A 13,855-nucleotide genomic window follows, 5' to 3' on the forward strand; every position below is an offset into this window, starting at 1 on the left:
CTCCCTCGCTGGTTCGCGTCTCACCTGAGGCCCGGTGTTTCCTCCATAGTTGCTGCTGGAGAGAAAATGGAGTGTGTGCCTTTAAGGCGCCCGACTGCCTGTCGCTTTGTGCTGCGGAGAGACTGACGCCCTCTGGACACACTGGACACTTGAGCGGCAGGCAGCACAAACTCATCCTGGAGAGTGGAGAAGTTCAAAGGGGAAAAGAGCCCGTTGTCCCCCCTCCCAAAAGAAAAGCAAAAGTCGTGAACTTGTGGTAAGTTTGTCTCTTGTTATGTGTTTTTTGTTGTTTTGTGCACTCGAGGCAGTGTGCGAGTGAAACGAGGGGCTGCTGTTGGCGATGAGTAGAGAAAAGAAGTGCATAAATGCGTTCATGACTGGGAGCTAATGTTCCTCCTCACATGTTTTCTGCCCGTGCTGTGAAATGGCACGGTGTGCAGTGCAGCAAGTGGCAGGATCGAATCGTGTGTTTAACATGTTTTGTACTTTAGAGGGGGGAAGTAGCTGAAGCTGATGTTGCCAGATGTGTGTTGTTATTCCATCTGTTGTTATTCCGCATAGATTGGCTAAATTGCAGGAGATGTGACAGGCCTGTTAGATGTGCGATATGTACATGTCAAAGAATATGTTTGACATTCTTTGAAATTATTGCTATGCCATATTATGGCATAGCAATAATTTCCTTTGCATGCATTTAACATACAGTACGTTACAGCATGCAACGCTATAATCTAGCCTACTTGGGTGCACTTTCTGACCTTGTTGTGTGAATGATGGTTTATAATATTTCAGATTTACATTGATTGTTGATCTTAAAAGGTATAATCATTGTTTTTATTTTTCATTGTTATTATTGCACTTGGGAATGTGCATTGGCAATTACTGTAGGCTACTTAATGCCAACAAATCCTCATTGAATTGATGGCATCTACACTGATAAGATGAATCCAGGTAAAAGCCATTATCCCATATTGATTTCCCTTATGAAATCCCTTATTCCTGTCGATGTGGACGAAGAGAAGCAAATGAGTTTGAAGCTTTGACACAATTGAAATGTGGATTATGCAAAAGAGGCTGTGGCTGAATATCAGGAAGATGTCCCTACTATTTTGTATAATTATGGTGTATTCACTAAAGCATCAACTGCTGCTCTTGACTTAACGTCTCTACATCTGTGTGTGGAATGCTGCTGTTTATTTGCTTGTGGTCCCTGCATGTGGATGTAGGTGTTGCAGTGCCTTGCTGGTGAGCCCTTAGGATGAGGCCCGGTCAGCTGATCCTCCTCCCGGCCGCAGCCGCTCTCCTCTTCCTCCTGTCAGGGTTGTCCGTGACCTCCGGCTGCAACAAGGCCCTCTGCGCCAGCGACGTCAGCAAGTGCCTCATCCAGGTGACATCAATACACTATGAGTGTGGCAGTCAGAATGTTACACTGCAAAACCCTGCTCACCTCTCCCAGAGCGCAGGATGATGAATACCTGTATTTGCACAACAATTGTACCATCCGCTCCCCCGTCGCCATGTTGATTTCCTGACTCACAATCAAAGGCGTAGTGAAAGGAAAACTCGCACAGACTCAGGTTACCTCCTGTTGATTTGTAAAGTACCTTAACAGCCAATATCAGTCTCCATTTAGATCATTTGTAGTGTATTTTATGTTGTGTTGCTTGTAGCTGACGTCAGGCTCCTATCTAAATACATGAAAGTCTGGTTTATTGTCTCAAAAAGTCCATATCATTATTTTTAAATATTATACAGACTGTTGTCTGCATTATTTTGGTCACCAACCGGACTTTTGTACTGCTCACAACCCTACTTGAGCTCGCAGACATGGCTTTTGTGTTCTGTGGTTGTTGTCAGACCATCTCTAGGTTTAGGTGATGGATGTCAGTATCTTCTCTGTAGATGAAAGTGGACCTTTCTGTCTCGAGTTCAGCCAAGTTTGAGCCTCTTTCATCCCACTATTTGCAGCTGTTTCATCAAAACAAAGGCTGTTGTTTCTCTTGGTTAAGAACACAAAAGAATAGTGAGTCAGAGTCAAGAGCAGCACCGGAGCAGAGCAGACGCGTCTTTTTCAATACCACTGATTTTAACTGGCAGGATACATGGAATTCAACACCCTGGTATTCCACATCGTAATGTTTCGGGTGGTAGCCGAATACACCGGCTGGAGAATATAGCTCGGCTGTTATTCTTTCAAATAAGTGTGCCAATTTTGTACAAATCGCTCATATTAAAATAAATAACCCGGCCGTAGCCAAGGCTGAGATTAGGCTGAGATAATGCCGTCTCGATTCCAAGTCGAGACGGCGATCTGGACCGGAGAACAAAGATGGAATCTGTCATGAAGAATGCAGATGCATTCCTTCGATAGGCAGAGCGAAGGTCTTGAAGGTTTTCCCAGAACGAGGAGCCGGGATCTGAATTTATGCAACTGTGCTCGCTTTATGCACGCTGTACCTATGGTGTGTTTTAGATTGTTTTGAAATAGTTTTGAGTAAGTTTGTGAGGATGCTATCATGACTGATCATGTCTAAATTTGCTGTGTGCAATTGTTTGTGGAATAGTGTTGTTTGACTTGTGCGATGGATTGCTTTCAGTTCAGTTCACCTTTTAATTTGTTTTGGTCTGCAGCTTTGACTTTGAGCTTGCTGACCTTCCAACATCACTTCCTCTGTGCAGTCACATCCCTCGCGCCTGACGCCCAGTGGGTGCTGTGAAGAGGGGTGAGGGGTGAGGGGTGACCCCCCCCCCACCCCACCCCACCCCCCCCCCTCCCCCCCCCCCCCCCCCCCGCCAGTGAACACAAAATCGTGTCATGGATTGCTTTTTTTAAGGGGGGAAAGAAGCGTTTGCTCTGTCTTCCACCACCTGTCATGTTAAATTTGAGCAAATCACCCACTGCTGCTTGCCCTGTGTCCTTGGGATGTTGTGTGTGTGTGTGTGTGTGTGTGTGTGTGTGTGTGTGTGTGTGTGTGTGTGTGTGTTCTGACTTGCTCGGCCCTGCCTTCCCCATTAACATCTTTATGTACCACTGTTAACCCCAGTGGCCATTTCACCTAAGTCTATTTGACCTCACTCTGAGTGCGACTGAGTTATTTTCTGATGGTAGCTGAGGCGAAGAGTCTCCAAATAGTCTTGAACCCCTGGCTCTGAAAGCGAAGCTCTGTCTGCAAAGGAAGAGTTTTGTTTGGAAATGATTAGCAGGGAGAAAGTCTGGGCAAGCGACATATATGCAACATTTGAAAAAGTCCAACTGTATATGGAAAATAGTACAAAATGAAGGCACTTTTCTGAGGACAGCAGGTCATTTCTGTGTCTGATTGACAAAATTAACACTTTCACCCCTTTTCCTCTATATTTTAGGTTCAAATTTTCTTTCTTTCAAGCAGACTTGTTAGCACCAAAACATCCAAACTCTGTTCCTTCTGGGTTAATTCAAAATGGCCACACCCTGCTTCTGACAGTAATCGAAGGAACTAGTGCACACTGCACATCTTAACATTTTGCAGATCAGCGAAGAGAGAGAGAGAGAGTGTGTGTGTGTGTGTGTGTGTGTGTGTGTGTGTTTCTTTTTCCAGGTGGCTTATTCCTGTGACGAATCACTGCTCGGGACAAGCTCTCTTGCTTCCGCGACCCCGCCGACACGAACCCGCTAGCTGTCAGGGGGGGTAGGAGAGCAAACGAGTGTGTGTGTGCTGCGAAAGAGAAATGTACCGCCTCGGCCCCCTCTGTAGAAGCTCCATGTTGCTGGTGATTAGTGGGATATGTTGTCCGACGCTCACTCACGCTCTGCTGCCAACTCAACTCATTTGTCTGAATTCCCCAAACCCCCCGAGGGTGGGAGAACATGAGAGGGGGAGAGGGGAGAGGGGGGGGGGGGCAAGGTCAGGAGGAGGTGTGTATGTGTATAATTCTTTGGTTGCTAGCTAGTCAGGCTAAGGTTAGGGTAGGTTAGGCTGTAGATGAGCGATTCTTTGTTTGTTAGGTAGTTCAGGTTAGAGTACTTTGAGTGTCTGTCTTCTTGTTCTGTTCTCTCTCTCCTCACTCTCTCCTCTCTTTCCACTCCTCTCTCTCTACTCTCTTCTCCCTTCTCCTTCTTCTCTCTATTTTCCCTCCCTCTCTTCTTTTGATATGCTGTTTTTTTAATACTTTATATATGTTGTTCAATTCTGGGTATTGATTGTGACACATTCAAAAGTCCTCTTGAGACATGCATGTGAATTAGGGCTATACAAATAAACATGACTTGACTTGACTGTGTGTGTGTGTGTGTGTGTGTGTGTGTGTGTGTGTGTGTGTGTGTGTGCGTGTGCGTGTGTGTGTGTGTGTGTGTGTGTGTGTGTGTGTGTGTGTGTGTGTGCGCGCCTGCCTGCCTGCCTGCAGCCCTCAGCCAGCTTTGTCCAGACCGGGCCGTTTAGCAGGGTGGGGCAGCAATTTCAAAAGTTACACACTCCGGCGAGCGCTCGGTCAGCAGGCAGCAGCACTAGGGCAGCACACGCTCGCTCTCCTCGGCTCACTCACTCTCTCTCTCGCTGCAGTTGACTTTTTGACTGATTGCAGTGATTTCCGTCTGAGAGCTGCCACTTGTTACGAGCGTCGCCTAATAAGACCTCCGCAGTCTGCGGGGCAACCTCATCTGTCTCTGTCAAAAGCTGCTTTTGTCTTTCCGGGTGAAAATGTCGTGACTCAAATTTGGGTTCCTTTCATGTTGTTTGCTTCAGTCGAACGCTCACATGTTCCTCTCGTGCATGCCAAGTCAGCTTCAGGACCCAATTGTCCCATAAAACCCATTTAAAATTGACGGTATGGTTTCAAAAGAGGGCCGTGGAGCTTTTCTGAGATGTGTGTTTTTCCCCTTGGCAGCAGCAGTGTGTTGAGTTATTTTTTTTTCTAAAGAACTTTTCCACCTTTGAAGAGTTATAACAATTGCTCACAGGATCAGAGGCTTGGGGATTGAGAAGGCTGGTGATTAAGTGAACTGTGTGTGGTTTTTGCACTCGCTCTCTGCCTGGTGACTCACCGAGGGCTTTTATCATCGCCGGGGACTCTTGTTTATGTGTAGGAGAGACGGTTTCTCCCAAAGACACAAAGGAAGAAGAGGGGGAGAGAGAGTAAGAAAAAGAAAGTGGAGGAGAGGAGAAAAAAGCAATGGAGAGACTGAAAGTAGAGACTATGGAGCGAGGGAACACGGAAGAGGAGAAAAGAGAACATGGTGGGGGTTATAGCGTGGGGGGGGGTTGGGGGGGCGGCCATGTTCTGTTCACCAGGTGTTTTCTTCTTCTCCCTGCTCCCTCTCTCTCTTGCTCCTTCATCGCCGTGACCTTGACTTTGTGGAATGTGCTCCCTGTTCTGTGTCAGGAGAAACGGGAACTCTGTCTGCAGCAGTCCCACACGCTCTCTGTCCCACCTAGACGTCCTCTCCCTTTCTCCCTCTCATCTCCCTCCCCCGGACCGAGGGTTTTGTTGGAGAGCTAAAGTCTGAGGAATGAGGGAACAATAGAGTTTGGGATTGGCAGATGTTACACATTTCAGATGATTGCAGAGAGGCTCTTGTGACAGCGTTGCTTTCCCTCTATAGAAAAGTGATCCTCTGTGAGACAGCGTTGCCAACTCAAGATAGGGCCCAGCGACTTTTCAGAACCCCCTGGCGACTTTATTTCCGAAAAGCGTACGAGCGACAAATCTGCCGACTTTTTATGATCATGGGAAACACTGTTAAATTGTTGACTCCCAAAGCATTTGCCAATAAATTGGTCCAGTTGATGCTGGTTCTCATCCAGAGAGGCCTAAAATGATCACAGCGCTCCCCACACACGGCATAGCCCCCCTCCCTCCACTGTGAGCAGAGACTGTAGATTATATATTGATATGGAAATTAGCATATTATGTCATCCGGTGACTTCTAGCGACTTTTTGTGCAGCCAAATAGCTACTTTCTGTGGAAATAAGTTGGCAGCACTGCTGTGAGAGCTTTCTTGCTCCGTTGAGAAGCCCGCATATAAAGTGTAACACAGAAATTAGTCGATTTAACAAGATCTACAATCACAAATGATTAAAATCTGTTGAGTTTTTTCTGCATGAAAGCAGTCAAAATCATTTAAGCCTGAAATTATTTGAATAGAATTGACCTTTCTCTATCGTTTAATCCCCTCCTCTTCTTCACAAACCAAGCTGTAAGCCTGCAGTTTGTGCCTTTAGTGCAGGTCAAAGCACGCTCTTTATCTGCCTTCCATTCATTTGCATGGCTGTCTTTTGATTTAATCTAGCAATAATATTTTATTTTGGTCGTAAGTTAAAGCTGTGCCCTGCTGTGCACGAAATGTCTTGTATACTATGCGCAGCCCAGACTTTAGCCTCAGTTACAGCGTAATAAAGTTCAGCAAAATGGTTTGGATTCTGTTTGACGTGCCAGAACCTGCACTTTCCATGAATGGGCATAGAGTACAGTGGAGGTATGAAGTCATCGGCGTGCGTGCTGTGAGGTCGGAGCAACACAGATAGATAGATACCATGCATGCCATGTGATGTGTGCGGTAATTGCCCGTGTCCTGTAACTGCTGCTGTGCCGGACACAAACCTGCTGTTGCTCTGGCTGTTGATGTTTTAATGGTACAGTATGTTTCCTGTTTGCACTGCACGCGTACAGTAGATGCTGCGCTCCATGTTACTGTCTCCTGTGTGTTTGTTGGGGGGGTCTCGGTCCGTCCGTCCGCCACAATGTCCCGAATGTAAAGTCCCAGAGCAACCACATTTGGGTTGCTATGGCCCCCCACTACTCAAGCAAGGCCAGACCCCCATGTTGACAAGATGGTGGGGGTGGCACTATAGCAACCTTACACTGTGGTGGCCTATAAGTTCTGAACCGTATGAGCCACGATAAAAAAATGTTTTTATCTTTTCCTGGATTCCTTGGTTCATTCTGCATCCATCCATATAGGCCCCGGGCCCCGCCCATTTCTGTCTAAAAGATCCCCCCCCCCCCCCCCCCCCCCCCCGCCACTACTACTCCTACAAATTTTGTCCAATCTGCACCAAACCATGACACACTCTGGACTGTCCTGCACAAAAGTCAAGACAATTGACTTAACTTGGGCACGCATTGTGAGAGAAATTGGTACTTTATTGGCTAAAGTGACATCTCAGACACTACTGTGTTAAAAATGACACTGATTGGCCTGATGGGGTGCTATAATTAAAGCTCGAACTGTCAAAGACTCTAAAATCCCCCACTGTAATATCGGTAAGTCAGTTGGACACAACTTTTGACACAAAGCCATACAAATTGGCCTGTTGGTGGCGCTATAACTAAATGTCCAACTGCTACAGCACACCACCAGTCCGATTTTGTGAAACTTTGTGACTGATTGGTCCAGTGGCTGCCTGCATCAGTCATGAGGGCCGACATGTTCACCTGTTTGTTTTGTCCTACTAGGGCTGATATGGCAATATGGTTGAAATCAATATCACAATGATCATAAGGATTTTTCACGATACAGCTCACGTATGCAAAATCACTTTAAATATTCAAATGGCTGTTCATCCCATTTAAGCAAATTGTGTTAGCTGTGATGTCAAACAAAACTGAAAATTTCAAATAATATCCCTTAAAATGTTTCATACCGCATTGTGTCAGAGCTTTTATACACAATTGCTTGTTATCATCAATTATCAATTATTATTATTATCATGATATGCCAAAATCACATCTAATGATGATATGATTCCACTGAAAGACGAGTAACAATAGTATTGAATATTCGCCCAGGCGTATAGATTAAAATATAGCATTAAAGTATTCTGCAGGCTGTCATGTATCCTCTGCTCAGAAGTTGGACTTACAAGTGCAGAACATTCTTCCTCTGGTCTCCTCGCCTCCATATTGTCATATTTTGGCAACAGAAGTGTTTCAGTTCAGTTCAGTGCTCCTAACGCAACACTTTTGGAACAAACTCACCTCTGTTCGCTGTCTTTCCACACCAGTCATTTTTGCATTATGTGCCTTGCTGTTTTTGCTGATTCATGTCTGTCTGTCTGTGTGTGTGTGTGTGTGTCTGTGTCATGCAGGAGCTGTGCCAGTGCCGTCCCTCCGACGGGAACTGCTCGTGCTGTAAGGAGTGCATGCTGTGTCTGGGGACGCTGTGGGAGGAGTGCTGCGACTGCGTGGGTGAGTGCACCGTCTCATTTATTCGCAATATAATTATAGCTGACACCGAATTAGGCAGCGTATTATTTTTGAATTTGCATTCGGGGGGCATTTAGCTGACGCTCTCATGCAGAAGGGCCTACAGTGACGGAGCAGGTGTGCTGTCTTGCTCAAAGGCAGTTCAGTAAACTACAATACGTCCAAAATTCTGCTGCCCGCATGCTCACCCCCACCCGCCGCTCTGACCACATCACCCCCGTCCTCCACGATCTCCACTGGCTCCTCCCCATCACGTACAGGATTCACTTCCAAATATTACTCATCACCTGCAAAGCCCTCAACAACCTGGCCCCACCTCTCTCCGACCTCCTTCACCACCACACGCCTACCTGCCGCCTCAGGTCCACAGACGCTAACCTCCTCCAACCATCAAAACTAAGCTCGGGACCTGGGGCGACAGGGCCTTCGCCGCAGCTGCCCCCACCCTCTGGAATGCCCTCCCCAGCCATATCCGTCAGGCAGACACTCTGTCCTCCTTCAAAAAAGCCCTCAAAACCCACCTTTTTACCCTTGCTTTCAACTCATGAAGTTATTTTCTCTCTCGCCTTTTTTATTTATTTGTTTTTCTCTATTAAAGTTGTTTTATCTTGTAGTGTAAAGCGTCTTTGAGCACTAGGAAAAGCGTTATATAAATCTGATGTATTATTATTATTATTAACAGGAAACGTGGCTGTTGATGGACACACACTGATTGCTGTAGTAAGTGCAGTTGCACTTGTGTATGGAAGAGTATTAGCGCCAGCAGAGATTGTATTTGAGTTGCGTGTGTTTCAATTCATCATCCTTGTGTTGAACATAATTGTGTTTTATGTCTACAATGAGAAATAAAGTGTCTTATGTATTCACTGTTGTTGTGGTGAATACACAATATAATGTTTTATTGTAAGGCAGAAGTTGAATTTGAATGCAATGGCTTGCTTGGAATGGAATTTGGTTATGATTGAATTTTACTTTTAAAAATAATTTAAAATTCAGTTTTCTCTATACTATGGACTCTCTGTTGTCGGACTGAATGTTTTTGCTTCTTTACATTTTCTTATCGCTGGATGTGTTTCTCAGATAGCTTCATCTGAAGTGGGAAAAGAGAATTTGAATCGATAAAAGTGAATTTTGGAATTAGTTATTTCAATAATCATCAACATTAAATTTCTAGCAATTATATTACATTTTTTATTTTGCCATACAAATACTCATTTTTGGAATCCAACAGTTGAATTTTTAGCATGACAGATTCAAATGTATGGAGTTTAAACAGATTGCTGCTGGCACTAATCTCCATTCAGTTACATGCCGGTCTGCCCCCCCCCCCTTCCCCCCCATAAAAAGCCGGTGAAAATGAGATCGTGACCGTAATGCACTTGACAGCTGAGAGGCACGCAGATTTAAAAAGACATCAGTCTCCAGCGAGTGTTGTGGGCCTGATAGGAGATGAGTGTGAGCTGAGCCAGGCCAGACCCTGAAAAAGGCCTGTGAAAAGTGACAGGAGACGGTGCTCTTAATGCAAAGCAGAGCCAAGGTGGATTTCTCTGTGCCTCTCCGTCCCGAGTGAAGGGCCGCTGTTTATCGCACGGGGCAGGAAATTAAAGGGATATTGCCACTGCTAAGTAGCACCTACCCATATGGACAGGAAGCCCCCATAAAGACTTCCAGAAGATCAAAGGATGAAGAAGCCGGAAGAGAGCCGGGGAGAAGGAGGTCAACCTTCTTAAATGAACTTTGACTTTCTCTGGCTCGCCGAAGCGCAGCGGGGGGGAGAAAACCGGGGGGTACGAAAACAAGCAAATCTCTGAAAACAAAGACAACATTTTAATCTTCTATCTTCATGTGAAATCCATTTCAAACCAGCAGGCTCTCAGATCCGTTTTGATAGACAGATATTACTGTACGTGCTGACAAGGAGGCTTTATTACAGCTCTTTCATGTGGAAGACAAATACACGCTGAGCGCTGAACTCGCTGCTGCTCTACAGATGTTATGGCGGTCGAGTTGTCCTCCCGGACAGGCCTTTAACAATACACCGAAGACAGCTCCTAGCTTCGAGCGAGTATATATTTCTCATTTATCCTGTTTTTTTTGGGTGGTGTTTTTCTTATGGCGCTAGCCTTATGACCACTTTAAGTAAGTTTCCATTCTAAACATGTTTTCGGTGCCAAACGCTGCCTGGCTGCTTTGAAGTGCGTATCTGTGAGTGGTTAGAGCGCCGGCCGGGTGCAGCCCAGTAGAGGAGCTGTGGGGAAAGGACAGTTTGTATTCTGGAGGAAGGGAGGAGAGGGAGGGAGGACAGGCGGGGAGGACCCATGTGCACGCTTTATCTAAAACAGCTGCTCTGGCTCTGCTTTTAGCCCTGGTTTGTAATCCAATTCCTGTGTCAAACTCCGTTCCCCATTAAATGATTTACCCATTAGCTCTAATTCACTTTGACTCATTTCGAGGCTTAGGAAAGGCATATCTGAGGATGCGGAGATTTTGTCAAGCGATTGCTACTGTGTTTGGAAATTAAATGTGTTTAAGTGTTTAAAAGGGCCTTAATTAAGACAAGATACTCTTTGACAGTCGTTTTGGTTTTGTAAAGCTGTGGGTGTGAATTGAACTCATGTGTGAACTCATTGCTCCGTCGTTGAACCCGATGGCGCCGCCTAAACTAGAAATTGCTGAATGGTCCCCATATTTGATTTGCTGAAACCTCTCCCACCTCTATATAGACACAACTACCTTTCTCAGCCTGTACAAAGTTCTACAAACATACAATTCTTGAAATTAGAAGGATTTCGGGAAGGAAAAACAAAACTTTTACATGTGCATAATGATTTATTTCAAATGTGTAAAAAAAACTGTATATGTGTCTTGTAATTTAAATCCATGTTATGCATAAATAAAGAATAAAAAATAAAATAAATTGATGAATGGCTTTACCCTGACCTGCCCAAATGCTCATATCTTCGTGTGTGTGTGTGTGTGTGTGTGTGTGTGTGTGTGTGTGTGTGTGTGTGTGTGTGTGTGTGTGTGTGTGTGTGTGTGTGTGTGTGTGTGTGTGTGTGTGTGCGCGCGTGCGTGTGTGTGTGACTGTGTCAGGGATGTGTAACCCCAAGAACTACAGCGACTCTCCAGCCACATCAAAGAGCACAGTAGAGGAGCTGCACCGGCCCATCCCCTCTCTGTTCCGCGCACTGACGGAGGGTGACGCGCCCATCAACATGATGGTGGTGTCCTTCCCCGTGGCCGAGGAGCTGTCCCACCACGAGAACCTGGTGTCCTTCCTGGAGACGCTCGACAACCAGCACCAGAATGTCTCTCTGCCCGGCAACAGCATCCACGCCAGCTACGACACTCAAGGTACCACCGAGGAGGAAGTTTCGGTTGGGGGCATTGAGGTCAATGTAGAAGTACCAAGAACTGCAGTTCCTTGAATGGCCTCTTGAGGCTGGCTGCAAAAGCGAGTGATTCTCCATTTACCGCCATGTTAAAATGCCCAACTTTACAGTAGAAATAATTTTAAACATGTTTACAGCCTGGTTAAAAAAAACTGTTTTGGTCTCTATCTCTCTAGCTAATTTAACTTGTCCTAATTCACAACTGTACGAGGGGTGATATTTTTTTTATATAATTCACCTGTTTAGTGTAAAATAGACAATAACAAGCATGAATTCGCAATAGCTGCGACCACGCAAATTTCCTAAATGCACGATGGCAGGGGCAGCCCATCACCCTACTCTGTCTCTGCCACCTTGCATTTCGAAATTGAACACAAACCTTCTCTCTCTCTCTCTCTCTCTCTCTCTCTCTCTCTCTCTCTCTCTCTCTCTCTCTCTCTCTCTCTCTCTCTCGCACACGCACACGCACACGCACACGCACATACTTGACCTCCATGCCAAATTTCAGCCTCCGACCTATAGGGTGAAAACTGTGCCCGCTAAAGGGTGGTAAACTTTTTGTGGACCAACCGACTGACAGAGTGACTTATAGAACGTTTTGGGTGTGATAGACAGATCGCCCGTCCAGTGATTGCGCAGCTCGCCCGATCACGGACCAATAGTAGGCTGCGCTGTTGCTCTGGGAAACTTTCTCTTCTCATCCAAATCTGGCTCCAGAAAAACAAGATGGCGGCGTCCAAATTGCCAAACCCGAGGCTTCAAAACACGAGGCCACAAACCAATGGGTGACATCACACTCTCTTCGTCCATCTCTTTTTACAGTTTATGAGAAAGCACGCGGCTTAGACGAGTGCGAGGGAAGACGACATACCTCAACGCAAAACTATTTGTTTACACTCATAGCTTCACATATAAAATGCCAAGATCCAAACAAAGGCTTTAGTAGTTCCGTCTTTATACTTAGGCTAATGTCCCTCTTAAGGGGAAGTTCAAGTCTCTGAGGCTGTGGTGAGTTTTTAGTGTAAGCGATGGCAACATGGTTAAAACTCTTGTACCGCCGCCATTTCTTATTTTCCCCTGTGGCTGTTTTGGCTCACAACCTCTGACCCAGTGCTTATTTGCTATAAAAAGACACACTCATAAGAGAGTGTTCCCACAGAGCTGAGCTGTTAACTCATTAATCCCACCGACACATATGGTCACACTTAGTAGCGGCAAATTCATTTCCCCCCGCGGTAAAAAAAAATAGGAACGCCGAGGGTTAAACGTAAATTGCTTTAAAATGGTCGAGATTTCAAAGTCATGTTTACTGGGTTTCTGACTCATGTCTTCTTCCCCCCTCTCCTTTATTTGTTCCAGATAATATGTGCACAGTGGTCTACTTTGACGACTGCGTCTCCATCCGTCAGTGTAAACTATACTGCGAGTCAATGGGAGGGTCCAAGTACCGCTGGTTCCACAACGCTTGCTGCCAGTGCATCGGACCCGAGTGCCTGGACTACGGCAGCAAGGCTGTGAAGTGCATGAACTGTCTGTTCTGAAAGTGCGGGCGCATATTGGTACCAAATGTCTGGATCGTACCAGAGGACTGAGGGCATAGGAAACTATGACTGATATGTGTTAACATTCCTCTACTACCTTGTAAAATACCCCCTCCACCCACCCGCCCCATCCAAATTGTGTTTTTATTCTGCTGTTATGTTCCACTGTATATTTTTTAGATATGTTTGCAATAGTGTTTTTTACTAGAGGTGTATATGAATAATGTATTTTTACAATAATGGTCCGCTAAATCCCCATCTCATGCCAAATAAAGAAAAGTTTGGTGACATGGCATGCTTTTGTGGTAAATTAACTGCTTTGTAACCTGACTTGAAAAATCTCTTCTTCCTCACTATATTTTCTCAGTGAAAAGTGTAGGCATGAGTGGAATAGTAAATGTTTGTCCTCCCAGTTTTGGACTGGCAGCTCACGGGCAACCGGTCTCCTGCTCTAATCTTAGCCTAGTGTTGCCCTTGTCAGGAAACGCATCATTTCCTGGGGAAACAGAGTTGTTTTTATACCATTCTGGTCCACAGGTGTTCCAGTGCTCACTGACCGTCTCATGCAAACGGGGGGGAAAGGGAACATTTGACTGATGCCAATCTCCACACACAATCGCTCTTTGTAATGCCAATGCGGGGCATTAAAGGGCTGCAGGGTGCGCTATCACTGATTCTGTTCCCAATTGGCAAGCAGCAGTCGTTTGCAAAGACTAATGTACCCAGACGCACAATGAGAC

At 45.7% G+C, this 13,855-nt stretch overlaps 1 protein-coding gene across 1 annotated transcript; it reads left to right on the forward strand.

Annotated features, from left to right (window-relative positions):
* twsg1a (twisted gastrulation BMP signaling modulator 1a) lies at window positions 1-13,408 on the forward strand. The gene is made up of 5 exons (XM_083659828.1): window positions 1-256; window positions 1,227-1,387; window positions 8,065-8,164; window positions 11,276-11,536; window positions 12,934-13,408. The coding sequence occupies exons 2-5, from the start codon at window positions 1,259-1,261 to the stop codon at window positions 13,113-13,115; spliced, it is 672 nt and encodes a 223-aa protein (XP_083515954.1). The 5' UTR covers window positions 1-256; window positions 1,227-1,258; the 3' UTR covers window positions 13,116-13,408.
* Window positions 13,409-13,855: the final 447 nt, after the last annotated feature.

This window comes from Poromitra crassiceps (genome assembly GCF_964638095.1).
Source record: "Poromitra crassiceps genome assembly, chromosome: 23".
In the NCBI taxonomy this organism is placed as follows: Eukaryota; Metazoa; Chordata; class Actinopteri; order Beryciformes; family Melamphaidae; genus Poromitra; species Poromitra crassiceps.